Source organism: Coenobita brevimanus, chromosome 77 (genome assembly GCF_032717465.1).
Source record: "Coenobita brevimanus isolate Jiangsu-jjx chromosome 77, ASM3271746v2, whole genome shotgun sequence".
In the NCBI taxonomy this organism is placed as follows: domain Eukaryota; kingdom Metazoa; phylum Arthropoda; class Malacostraca; order Decapoda; family Coenobitidae; genus Coenobita; species Coenobita brevimanus.
In genome coordinates, this window is record NC_137030.1 from 2,217,482 (window position 1) to 2,232,077 (window position 14,596).

The 14,596-nt window shown below is 39.7% G+C and overlaps 2 protein-coding genes across 2 annotated transcripts in view; one reads left to right on the forward strand and one right to left on the reverse strand.

The window, feature by feature from the left end:
* nudC (nuclear distribution C, dynein complex regulator) overlaps nucleotides 1-14,596 on the reverse strand; it is a 165,766-nt gene that overhangs the window by 140,695 nt on the left and 10,475 nt on the right. The gene's annotated exons all lie outside the window — the stretch shown is intronic.
* Nucleotides 5,036-8,610, forward strand: LOC145408354 (uncharacterized). Its single transcript, XM_080279079.1, has 4 exons — nucleotides 5,036-5,704; nucleotides 5,906-5,916; nucleotides 7,623-7,801; nucleotides 8,567-8,610. The coding sequence occupies exons 1-4, from the start codon at nucleotides 5,036-5,038 to the stop codon at nucleotides 8,608-8,610; spliced, it is 903 nt and encodes a 300-aa protein (XP_080135205.1).

The window sequence follows — 14,596 nt, forward strand, 5'->3', positions numbered from 1 at the left end:
CGTTTCTTTGTTATTCTCTCATTTTCTTCCTATATATATACATTTTATTTCTTCACCTCTTTTTCTCTCACTCTCTTAACTTTTTTTTTCTCACTTTAATTTTCTCTCATGTATTTTTTTTCTTCATTTCTTTAATATTCTCTCACTTTCTGCGTTTTTTTTTTTTTTCACTTCATTAATATTCTCTCATTTTCTTATTTCATTCACTTAAATTTTCTCTCACTTTCTTCGTACTTTTTTCACTTTAATATTCTCTCACTTTCTTCGTATTTTTTCTTTCACTTTAATACTCTCACTTTCATATTTGTTCACTTTAATTTTCTCCCACTTTCTTCTTATTTGATTCACTTAAATTTTCTCTCTTTCTTCATTTTTTTTTTCACTAATATTCTCTCACTTTCTTCGTTTTTTTTTTTTACTTTAATATTCTCTCTCTTTCCCTGTATTTTTGTCACCTCTTTAATTTTCTCTCGCTTTCTTTATTTTCTTCCAACATCCTTAATATGTCGCGTAAGATAGGCAGTGGGGAATAATATCGTACGCATCTTTTTTTATACCGTATTATTTTTGGATATGGTCTCTCTCTCTCTCTCTCTCTCTCTCAAATATTCTCTTGATTATTCTATTCTATTCTATTATTATTATTATTATCATTATTATTACCGGCATTATTATTATTATTATTATTATCAGACTGGCAGAGTGAGAGACCATCATGTATGCGCCTCAAGAAAATATTATGCATGAGAGAGAGAGAGAGAGAGAGAGAGAGAGAGAGAGAGAGAGAGAGAGCGGATGACATGAAGGCAGAAAAGTTTATGAATAAGAAGAAAAACAGACACACAGACTGACGCAGACGAATGAAGGCAGAAATATTACGAGTAAGAAGAAGAAAAAGAACAAAGGGAAACAGGAAGAACATAAAATCCAAGGCTGTAACAAGAGCGAGTTTAAATGACGGGATATTTAAATGAATAACGGTTTCTCAACGGTTGTAACGTTCTGCATAACATAAGAAAGCAACGCTGTAGTAGTAGCAGTAGCAGTAGTAGTAGCAGTAGTCGTAGTAGTGGCATAAATAACAATTACAAGGAACCAAAACCACCACCACCGTCATCATCAATACCGCTACCACCACACTCACCATCATCATCACCACCACGACCATCACAATCATCACAACCATCACCACCACAACTACCATCATGCCCTTCCCACCCAAGCAGGGACAGACAGCCAGTAACATTACTAATATCATCAATAATTCCAACATAATATAAAGTCTAAACAATAGTAAAGACGGCAAGAAATTGAAATAACGGCAGTTGATGATGATGATGATAATAATAATAATGAAAAATCCCGTTAGTACGACTGTGTGTGTGTGTGTGTGTGTGTGTGTGTGTGTGTGTGTGTGTGTGTGTGTGTGTGTGTGAGAGAGAGAGAGAGAGAGAGAGAGAGGAAGGTTTAGGAGGACAGGGAGAAAAAAGGGGGTGAGGGAGGAAAGGTCAAGAGCAAGGCCAGTTACATAACGAGAGAGAGAGAGAGAGAGAGAGAGAGAGAGAGAGAGAGAGAGAGAGAGAGAGAGAGAGAGAGAGAATTTCCTTTTAATCCCTTCACTACAAGACTTCCCAACGAATAATAATAATAATAATGATTTAAAATGGAAGAAATCTCACTAATGGAGTTAGTGCAATCATAGGGATATACACACACACACACACACACACACACACACACACACACACACACACACACACACACACACACTCCTTTTACTTCAACCTGGCCTAAAATCGCCACTCGCCATGCTGAATGCCGAGATGTAACAACAGATTAACACTAGAATATGATGCCAGTCACGAAGAAGTGCTACGGGATAGATGCATGGTAAAAGGACGAATATCTGGGCCAAGTTAAGGTGAAAAGAGTATAGTATTCAAGAGGGTCGGCTGGTGACGTCATAAAGGAAGTTGTGACGTATTAGTGACGTCATAGAGGAAGTGGTAATGTATTGGTGACGTCATAGAGGAAGTTGTGACCTAATAGTGACGTCATTCTTCCCAACACTTAGGTAAATCAGTATCTTTATTTTATCACATTTATCGTTACCTAACTGCTTCTAACCATCCACATCCGTCCTCTAAATATCTATCTACCGGCATCTATCCGTATCTATCTACCCATCTATCTATGTAAATGAAACTATCCTTCACCTATTTATCTATCCGTCTACCTACATGAAACTATCCTTCACCTATTTATCTATCCGTCTATCTACATGAAACTATCCTTCACCTATTTATCTATCCATCTATCTATCTACCGTCATCTATCCGTATTTATCTATCTATCTACATAAATCTATCCTTCACCAACTTACAATTCCAACCTTCTATTTTCCATCTACCTTTTTATCTATCCATCGACATCAAATTCTCCAACCATTTCATTATATCTACCAGCATTCATCTCCCATCAACATATCTACCTATCTACATCTACTGACATCTATCTGGTTATCGGCGTCCATCTCAAATTTATGCAGCTTTCTCTCCCTCCCTATTTTTATTTTATATCCTTTCCATAAGTGGTCCCTTAAAAAAAAAGTTACAAGACTGACACGAAATTCTCTCTCTCTCTCTCTCTCTCTCTCTCTAAATGATGACGATGATAATGACGATGGCGAAGAACATGATGACGATTATAATGATGATGATGATGATGACTATGATGATGGTGATGATGATGATGACTATGATGATGGTGATGATGACGACGCTGACAAAGAATAATATGAAGACGATACTGATGATGATGATGATGATGATGATGATGACGACCATGATGATGACGATGATGATGATGATGTGCAAAATATAGGTACATCTGCAACAGGTGTGAATCAGTACTTAAAAAAAAAAAAAAAAAAAAAAAAAAAAAAAAAAAAAAAAAAATTTTACAACACAAAAGGGTGGAAATACCATAAAAACTGATTCACTCCCCGACCTTCACCCTATCAGCTCCCCTCCCTTCCCCTTCGCCCTTTCTCCCTTCTCCTTAACATTCTCTCACTCCTCTTCCCTCTCCCTTTTCTTCCTTTCATTCTTCCTCCCTCCACTCTCGTATCCCTTATTCTCTTCCCCCCTCCCCTCCCCCTTCCCCTTTCTTACCCTTCCCTCTCTTCCAGTCCCTTCCCCCTCCCCTCTTCCCTCCCTCAACTCGTCCTACCCAACTCCTCTTCCAATCTCCTTTCCCTGTTACCTTCAAACTCTGCCCAACATTACTTGTCCATCCTTCAACCCCTCTCCCTCCTCCATACCTCCAACCCTCCTCTCTTCCTTCATCTACACCTACCTTCTCCTCCATTCCCTTTCTCTCTCCCCTCCCTCTTTCCTTTCACCTTCCTCTCCCCCTCCCTCCTCCCCTACACACGCCTCCGAATGAGATAAGTGAGGGAGAAAGCAAAAAGAGGGATGGAAATTCAGCCAATCATCTTCCTGCCTGGCTTTTCCTGTCACCACACACACACACACACACACACACACATACACACACACACACACACACACTCGACAATTTTCCATGCCTCACAAATTCACAGAACTTAACCGGAAGAACCACAAATATTCAGCTCCTTGGATAATAATAAATGCGACGTTGGGTTCAAAACTGAATTCAGAAATAAAAAATGAAAACAAAGATAAAGACCTGATCATTTTTAAATCTCAATTATTGTTCTCGTGTGATAAACAAAAATACGAGACAAAGTGTAATTAAAAAAAGAAAAATTGCAAAGAAAGCGAGATAAACCCAAATTATTTAAACCGCAAATGACATGTTTTATACTTATTAATTAATGGAATACATAAAAATACACCTATAAGAAACTAAAATATTAATACGAAACCAAAATGGACAGGTATGATTTACCTGTGTGGAAATACTGGACCGCTATTTCTGGAGACTGCAAAGACAACCGCGTGATGATATTTGAGGCACAAATACTGCATATCGCCAAGGAAACACGACATCCAATCACACACTATTCTCTCTCTCTCTCACACATACACACACACGCATGCAACAGGAGTACTGTATACGTTATTAGACAAAACATTCTCACACGTCTACAAACTTTGTCAAAAGATGAATAAATACCATGCAAAATCCAAGTCTGGAGGCGGATGGGTTTAGAAAATTTATCAGAGAATATACAAGATTTAAAACTCTTAAACTGGAGCAAGTGAAGAACTAAAAATCCAATGGCAAAATTTGTACCGTAATTCTATGATCATGAGTATAGCAATCAGTTTTTTTTTTTTAACACCCTTAAAGACCTTAGCCATACTAGAGTTGATCTGCTTTCATTTGACACAAGTCCCTAACCCCTTACTACTCACTGATACCCAAATGTAGTCAGGAGAGAGAACCGATTTATCTAGTAGCCACCGATACTTCTACTTTTCATGTAACCACGATTAAGTATTTAAGTTGTTATAGCGGTCTAATCCTGTCAGAGGAAAACAAACCAAAGTCTATGGCACGAGATGGCTGTTATCCAAGCTGATTGATATTTAGCAGTGGCATGTTGGTTCCTTTACCTTGAGATCTTTATGCAGGACCTTAATGCATGTCTTCCTGGTCAGCCTCGTGGAACTCTGTCTTCAATATTAATATCTATAGTATGCCCACCCTATTAACTTCTTTCCCTCATCATCCATTCCATGCACAGTTGTAGACAATAATATGGCTCCACTTTTCAGTGACATAAATCTAAAATTCCTATGTGTTGAGCTCCAAAAATCGCATCACCAGGCTTCAAATGTCAATCTTCCTTGTCTTGTTATTTATTGTAATCAAGCGTATCAACCATTATGTTTGCAACTTAACAAGCAGCCTAATAAGTAATAACGTAATATCCTGGTTTATTTACTTGTCCTGTAACCAAAATGAAACTTCAAAGAATTAACATAATTTTTCTCGTTGACAGGCTGGGTCAGGACAATACTTAAGCGTGCGAGGAACTACCACAATGAGTTCCAGCTCCAACGCATCCACCCGTCACATGCTGGCCGGCCCCACCCCTGTTCACACTGTTATGAGTCTGGGGCGGGTCACATACCCCTTCACCCCGCCCACCCCGGAGACTATACGATACCCCACTGTAACCCCACCAACCCCTGAGCTACCCAGGCACACAAGGAACTATGACTCAAACATCGACGAGACCTCAAATTTCAGCACAAACTTCAGTGGCTCAAGATATGGAACCAACTTTACTGACAACTCAAACTATCGGATGAGCTTCAATGATGGGTCAAAATATGGGACGAATATTCACAGCTCCTCAAAATATGGATCAAACGCGGAGATATCCAGATACGACCCTAACTTCTCTCTCAGTCGTGCCTCCCCTGCCCAAACCAAAAAGGCAGAGACCAAGCGCAAGGAGTCCAGGTACATGGTTCGTCCAGTGCTGAATCCCGCAGCGAAACTGGACCCCCGATTCTTCCTATACCCACCCACCCCAGAGCTGCCCCGAACCCTGGTGTATGGGAGTGGGGAGAAGCAGGATGGAGGAGGAGGGAAGCGGGGCAAGGGCAGTGGAATATATGACTGGCACATCCCCCGGGCGACCCTCTGGTGTGCTCATAAAGGCTGCGGCTATGACTCTGGTCCATGTAAACACTGCCAACTGAAGGTAAGGTGCAATTACACTTTTGAGGTAATACAGTTCTAAACACTGATTTTCTGGTTTCTGATTTTCTTTGCACAATATAAGCCTTGCTCACCTAATGGTAGCTCTGCACGATGCTCATTCTCTAGCAGCCTCTATACAGTATTCAGTCCCTTCAATCAGTGTGACCCAACTCCCACATTCTCCATAGTGGGGCGGCAGCAGCAAGAGCAGTGGTTTGAGCTGAAAAGTGGTTGGTGCCCCAAGCTCATCCTCAATCAGCCTAGCCTAACCTAACCTCTGAATTAATTTAACCAAACCTAATGAAGCCTATAACCAAACCAAACCTAACCTGACCCTTCTATCTGTGTCAAGTGATGTAACTCACATTTTCCACAGTGGTAGAGTAGCAGCGAGGGCAGCAGGTCATGCCCGGAAGCCACAAGTGCTTCAACATGTTCCTCAGTCAACCTAACCTAACCTCTCAATCAATGTAACCTGACCCAAACATAATTTACAGGGGAGGAATATCATCAAGGACAGTGACCTCAGTCAAGAAGTGAATGGTACTTCAACCTGTTCCTCAATTAACCTAATCTAATCAATGTAACTTAACAGAACTCTTATCCAAATTACACCTAACCTAATCCTTCCATCCTTCTATCCCACTCCACAGTGGTACAACAGTGGTAAGTGTGGTGGACAATGCTTCACCTGTTCCTTAATCAACCTAACCTAACCTCTTGATCCATGTAACCTAGTCGAAACATACTCCACAGTGGGACAGCAGTGGCGAGGGCAGTGGATCAAGCCAAGAAGTGGACAATGTCTCACCTTGTTCTTCGATCAATTTAACTTAACTTAATGCCTAGATCAATGTAACTTAACCTGACCTTTTAATCGCTAACTTTTTCAGTCACACTTTTGGGTGCTTGCATTTGTCCCATGCTAATAAAATACTACTGGTACCTGCTCATGTTGGGTTTGTATTGTTGGTGTTGTTGCTTTACCCAGGTCTGTCTAACTGAGCAGACCAGTCACCCACAGATGGGCATCCACTCCTGTGAGGGAGTCCCACAGGTTCCCTGTGCTGATGTTACATCTGCATCTTAGTGTAACATATGCTGTGCGGCACTCCATGATGTCATGTCATGTGGGACTAATCTCCAACCAGAGCACATGTCATCTGTGACTCTATCCACCCAAATTTAAGCTGGTAACTGAGGAGGGCTGGGTGGTGTCCTGATCTAAGCCAAGATAAGTGAACTCTATTAGCTCTATTAAATGATACCTCTGATGGGAGGATGTTGGGGGGAAGGGGGACCCATAGTATAGTGTTCCCATCAAGGTGTTGCATTGCCTTGCATGAGAAGTGGGTAACTCTGGGCAATAAAAACACTCTTCTTATTCTACAACCATATAACAGATCAGTGATGTCCTATGCTTCCCCAGCATGGGCTCCCACCCTATCTAAAACCCAATGCCAAACCTTGCAAATCATACAGAACAATGTCTTTTGTATCACCACTGGCTGCACCAATACTACTCCAGTAGCTCACCTACATTCTAAAGTTAAAGTCCTCACTGTTAGGGATTATCTCAATATAAGAGGCACACAGTTCTAAGCATCAGCTTGGCCCAACACACAACATCCCTGTCACTATATGATAGAACCACATAAAACCATCCCCACACAATCATTACCAAACCATCTTCAACAACATCCCACCTCCAGACACTCTTACACTAACAAGGAATACACACCTAAACACCCGTTTCACACGCAGGGTTCGTGTTGGGTTATCCCCCAAAACTTGGTCCCTCCACTGAAATTCACTGCCTTCTCAACTAGTTCTTCCCCTGTCACTGTAACCTAACCCAAACATCCTCCACAGTGGGACAGCAGCGGTGAGTGCAGTGGTTCAAGCAGAGAAGCGGACAGCGCGTCTATCTGTTCCTCAATCAACCCGCCTCCGACCTTCACCGCACTTGACAACTACAGACCAGTTCGCCCCAGACCGCGATGTAGCCGGTGTAGTTGTGGTATTATCTTTGCCATCACAACGCTATTCTCACTATTGGTACTCCTACTAATTATGGGATTCATCATCTATATAGAAAGTGAGTTTAAAAACAAAATGCTAAGGCAGGGCTTTGGGTTAGGATGAAAAGGAAATGAGTTTTGATAAAGACCAACGTACAAATAAGACGTGAGTTAAAATGTGTGGATGATCTTCACAAAGAAACGATCCCCGGATTTTGAAGGCTTGGATGATGTGTGTAGTTGTGGTACTATCTTTACTACCACAATACCATTCTCCCTACGCGTGCTGTAACTTATTATCAGCTTTATCATCTACAAAGTTACAATAAATACATAAGTAACGACAATGACGTTAATACTATATCAGGAAAGGTTGGTTAACAAATAGACTACAAACTATGAGTTTCATGAATTATGAGGAAACTTAATTGCTGTGGGAGAATGTGGTGTACACTTTACTGAGCTCCCCATTTATCTGTCTATAGCGTGATGCCTTAATCCAGAGGGGCAGGCATGATCAAATCTCCTCCATGTCATCCTGTCCTCCACTATCATGTTGCTTTTCTACTTCACAGCATCCTCATTCATATGCCACTCCACCATATCCCTCCATCTCATCCTTGGTCTACCCCACCAGGCTGTCCTCCTTAAACACACCTCACCCTCATTCACACACCTCTCAACCCCATCCCTCCACCTCATTCTTAGTCTCCCTCTCTCCTTCCAGCTCTCACATACACTCTCCCAGTCAATCTCTCTTTCTCCATTTTTTTCGTCTTTTTAAAATATTCATAGCACTGTCCAAAATGCCACATTCTAACAATAAGATTTTTCCTTTTCAGTGGTGCTCAAACATCAAACAGAACACGTGACGGACCGGATGTAAGAGCAACATCATCCCAAATCATCCCCTTGGGTATTTTCAAGAGGAGGTTATGACAGCGAGTCAATATGGTGCACAGCAGAGAGGAAGGAATTAATATACATTCTCTGGCTGTATGTGAAATGAATTGATGTGGAGTACAGAGGAAGTAATAAATATATCTTTCTCTGATGGTATGAACAATATTTAGTAAACTATTTAGTCAATGTGATGTTTGAAGGGAAGTATCTAGAGGAATGTATAGGGAAATGAAGTAATACATCTTTCTCTGGATGTATGAGATGTATTTTGTACAGTGTTAGGTCAATGTGCTGTTCTTCTGGAAAGGTAAAGACAGTAACACAACCTTCTCTGGCTGTGTGAGGAATATTCTGCGAAGTACTTAGTCATGTCTTGTTTGCAGGAAAGTACTGTACTGAGAATAGCAGCAATATTATCTTTCTCTTGCTGTATAAGATGTATTTTGCAAATGACTCAGTTAATATACTACTTTTAGATTAAGCACAGTGCAGAGAGTGTAATATAAAATTTTCTCTGGTTGTATGTGAACTATTTTGCAGACTGCTTAGCTAATAAGCTGTTTATAGGAAAGAAAGTAGTGTACTGTATATGTTGGCAGTACTGCAACTTCCTTAGACTGCATGAGAAATATTTTGCAACCTACTTAATTATTAGTCAACTGCTGTCTGTGGTAATGTACCTATAATCTGTTGCTCCTTTCTTTGCTTTTTTTTTTTTTTTTTTTTTAAATAAGGTATGCTGAATTATGTGAAGCAGTACTGTATACCAAATCTTTTCGCCAATTTTCTTTCCTTCCTTGAGAAAATGTCCACAGCAAGTTCAACCTCTTCAATCAGATGACATAAAACAATATATATCCTAATCTTGCTACCTATAAACAACTTTCTTTACTTCAAGGGAGGTCTCTGATGGTGGAGGGGTTAAGGAGGGCTGTGTCGAACCCCTACTGTTTGAAAAGTCTTTCTCAAGCTGAATAAATTTGTCTTTTGTAGCTAGACTAATGTGGAAAAAGACATCATCAGACTAAAGGGGTTAAGGTAGTGTAATGTTTGTGATAAGACAGTAGTGTTGTTATCTTCCTCTAACAGACTGCTTTAACAATACTTATGACACTGTCAATGGCGAGATTGAATTAATACTGTACAGTTAAAAAAACTGTAAACATGCCAAATTACACTGGCTATTATGCAAGTCACATTTACTACTGTAGTACATAATGTAATACTCTACCAATAAGAAATAATTCTATTACCAGCTTCTTGTATACCAAAGATACTTCAACATGACATGCTACTCACAAAAACTACAGGATTGCTGAGATTCCTGTTAAGTGATAAGGTTGAAATAATACTGAGTACTTCACAAAACTCTGAGGCAATAGTTAAAATTACATCCCCCCATAAGCTGGTAAGATGATAACATGAAGGAAGCATTAGAATACTGCAACTGCTTGCCACCTGTGTTGCCTACTGGAATGGATCTGTTAACCTTATACAACAATACAGCCCACAGTGCTATGTTGTTGCCAGGGATACTGGGTGGTCTTTGCCTTAAATTATCTGGGCTATGGTAGTCCAACCTCAGACTCCAATGCTCCAGGCCCTCCCAGGCTCCCAAAAGGATACTGGTAATAAGGGACTGGCTAATATTGATAACAACTGTATAAAAGAAAATTACACTACATGGCTGTAAGATACCAACGCTGGTTGGCATCACACACAAGAAATGACAACATAGTATATGGACACTGTCTTGACCACTGTATCCACAAGTTAACCATCATCAGTGTTTCATGGACTGTAATACCATAATGTCAGTCATACATATAACTGCCCTTCAGATCCTATAAACAAAACCTGTGCATGAAAAGTTACCCACCCATGTCAAGGAAGTTCAAGCACAGTGCTAAAGTATAAACTGAACCTCTCCCATCCTAAAACTACTGTATATCAACCCTTTCTCTATGACAGTAATTTTACGCAAACCTAAGTCCGTCACTAATAAAATTTTGACACATCACTCATAAAAATTTAATATGAATAAAGTCGTAACTAATTTTCAAAGCTTTCAGGTGTAGCAAATGTGATATGTTGAAGGCAACAGTCTGTGGGGATTGATCATACCAAGCAGAGAAGTGATATGTAAAGCAGGTTGACTTAATGAATGTTTGGAAAGTGGAAATGTATTGGGCAGGTACTGTAATGTTTTGTCAGTATTTACAGGTCTTTTAATTATATAGGTATTTAATATATATCTTCTTAACTGTTATTCATAATGATAATCATGATTTATGCTATAATTTAAGTTAGGCTTTTTAGATGACACTTGCTCATTATGTTATGCTTCAGAATTTGCAAATCTACCACAATGACTGTACCTAATTATGTAACTGGGAAGAAAACATTATTGTGACACTGATTACGTTTTTAGGATTATGCTGCAGTGATTCTAAACTAAAATTACCATGTAAAAGAAACTGGTAAGTGTTGATGATGATGATGATGATGATGAGGAGGAGGAGGAGGATAATGATGATGATGGTGATGATGAATGTATATCTGTGCCACGTATTATTTACATCTCTGGCATTTCTATCCCAACTAAGTAACAACCTCTCTTTCACCACCCTCTCTAACATACTCTAGCACCTTATTATCTGTCTCCCTATCCTTCTCCCAACCACCTCACTTTCCTACACTCCAATTACTGAAGGATACAATTACAGAGCTTGAGGCCAATCGTCTGAACACCGGAACAAGAAATTGGCCTCAAATGCTCATGTGGTGTGTGATGGCAAAACTGCATGGCTTGGATAGTAACTAAACTTGTGCGATGCTAAAATGAACATCTAGAAAACATTATCATCATCATAAAATAAATTTACAGTTATTACAAAATGGATACTAAGACTAAGAAATAGGAAAATAAGACTGAGAAAAAGGAAAATTATAGATAAAAGTACAAAAAAGATATCAACACACACTCTGAAAAGTGAACTCTAGATCCATTCAATCATCATTCACACCACTGAATTACTCTGCTCCATCTATAGAACAACGCCCAGTTTCACACAATTATATATCACCTCAGTGTCACAATAATTTCTGTCCAACCCAAATGGTGCAAGCTAAGCATAGGCATTATCAATGTAACCCTCAACCATGACAAATGTTTCTTATTTCTATCCTGATGTGGCAACAGTGATTTTGTGATGCAGTGAAACAACAAGCATCTGGACTTCTTGAGAATGAGTTAGTCCTTCTTGCAAACAGTAAGGTATACTGCACCAACTGGTTCAAGAGAGTCAAGTAAAATAAATACACTATAAACAAAGTGGAATTTCAATCCTATATATACAGACAAACTGGTGTACAGAAAATACACTATGAATGCATATCTCACGCAATCATACTGTAATATATTTTTTTTTTAATGAAGGCTAAACATTAATGTGATGATAAACAGAGTTGTAACCTGAGGGAAGAGAAGAAACAAGAAGGATAACAGACTCAACAAGTCTGACCAGATGTTTGACTGTTAAATTCACTGAACCATATAGTGCATAGAAAATTAACCTACAATTTAATCAGTGATGAAATAATGACCTTATTCATATTTAATTCAAATAATTTTCAGTCAGTAGCCAAGATTTCAGCCCCCTCTGATGCTCCCCACCAAATTTATCTATAACCAGTCACAAGAATAAAGACTGGCCAAGTAAAATGAAAAATACTATAATTATGCTTTGGGTATTAGGTAATAGTGCCAAACCTCTGTATATAGCATATGCAGAGTCTTAGTGTGCATCTGAATAGTACCAACGCATAGTTGCTGTACCAACAGTATCTCTGATTTACATTTTGTACTTCAGCTGAACAACAAACTATTCATAGTTTTCACTTAGCAAGTTCTAATAATGGCAGAATAATCACTTTTTTGCACCCGTTTCAGCACTTTATATTAAGTTAAATACTATACTTCTTCTTCTGTGGTTCAGTAAATAACTTAGGTAAAGTTAACCAACAGCATGAAACGATGGTACTATTTATGCCTGTATGGATGATGCTTGCAAAGTTTAAACACATACAGTCAGGGACATAAATTCCCCTAAAATTCCATTTCTACTTTGCATGATGACATTGTGGTTAGAACACCTCAGATGGAGTGATACCCCAGCCATGTGCTGAGTCTAAACCCCAAAAGGTGGCCAGGGATTTTTTAGTAACACCACCACCAAGGGTATCAGCTATATTTGATGCGGTTCTACACCATGAATACCTATACTGTACTTCTCTTCAGGGGCAAAGGCAATGACCCCATTAAGAGGCCTTCTTGGAGTGTAACATGGCTGATCATTAATCTCTGTATGTACTGGACTATGATGGCCTAGCACTGAGCCCCTACACCTACATAGGGATAATATGGAATTTGCTGTTACTGTACAGTTTTGTATATTTCTCACTGCCCTCTAGTACAGAGTCTACCTTCCTACACCAAGTGGCAGAGTAGCTTTCTTTGCCTACAAATGACTCTCACTAATATGGTGCATCTGGGAAGTGATGGACCTGCCTTAAGTGTGAAACAGAAATGCTGATGACATGCCATACTATTTACCTGACATTTGGAAAAAACAAAGAATTTTACTCTGCTAAAACAGAAAAAGTGCTAAAGAAGTTTTTTCTCATCCCTTTACCATACTTCTCCTAACTTAAAATTGTCCAATGGCAGCAAGAATACAGTACAGGTGGGTCTCTTTATAAGAGCATCAACTATACTGTACTAGAATCCGATGATACAAGAATGGGCAATTCAGACCCAAATTTGGTGATACGAGCAGGGTTAACCTGACCCTATTTTCCCCATAAATTATGTATTCCTCTATACGAGTTTTGTGATCCTTTTATTTCTATTCGTTATACGAGTACCTGATATACAAGCAGTCCACCAGTGACACATCCCACTCATGTAACAGAACTCGCCTGTAATACAGAATTGTCATATTGAAGTGTCTGAGGAACTTATGTCCCTGCTCATACCCTTTCATAATGGCCGGTAATGCTTAGCAGAGGTAGCAGTTTTGTTGTGCTGTAAGGTCAGCCAAAAATAAAAAAACTATCAGATGAGCTTTTTGCATGTGCTCACTCGATTGCAAGAGTTGGAGCGTATTACTGGTTTAGATTTATGGCTGTATGCTTAACACAGAAGTTGTGAAGATGACAACAAGGACCTACTTTTGACAACGGTTTCTGAGTCGTGATGAAGACAGAACGTATTATCCTTATCTATAACCCTGCTCACTGCACTCTGTTATGTGGGATGCAGGCTGATCATTTCTAATAGTCAAAAGCACACTACATACAATCCATCTATCCATCATCCAATCCTACATTGCCCCATGAGGAGTGTAGGAGCCCGGGGCTAGGCAGTTGCTCCCGACATTTAAGATGAGAGTGACCAGCCTCACTCACCCCTGAGTGGCATTACAAGAGCAATAAACCCCAACCACTCCTTGGATATAAACCTTCACCAACTCAATCTGACTGGAGCACAATAATTACACACTAAACCACCAGGCACCAAAATTTGGTTATATGGTTACCATCCAGCATAGTAAATGGTTTCCTGGTGTACAGGAAACCATTTGGCTTGTCACTCAGTGTAGAGTCACCCACAGGCAAAAGGAAGAGGAAAGAATGAAGGAAGGAAAGACAGAAGAGGAAGTGTAAAGTCAACCATAGGCAGAAGGACAAGGAATGAATGAAGGAAAGAAGGATGAAGGAGAGGAAAGGGCAGACACCCGAGAGCAGCACTACATCGAGTGAGTGGATGGTTAGCGCTCCCACCTACCACTACTACATACAATATATCCATCAATAAACTAGGAACTAGTTGTCTCCTTCACCATTTAAATTGTGGGCATATGGCCATTGGCCTTAGAAATGCGGGTTTATACTCTTATTCACTGTAA

Bases quoted from the DNA above. Each gene is read 5' to 3' on its own strand.
- LOC145408354 (XM_080279079.1), top strand. From the start codon at position 5,036: ATGAGTTCCAGCTCCAACGCATCCACCCGTCACATGCTGGCCGGCCCC. The intron at 7,802-8,566 runs GTGAGTTTAAAA...TTTCCTTTTCAG, and splicing joins ATTCATCATCTATATAGAAA to TGGTGCTCAAACATCAAACA.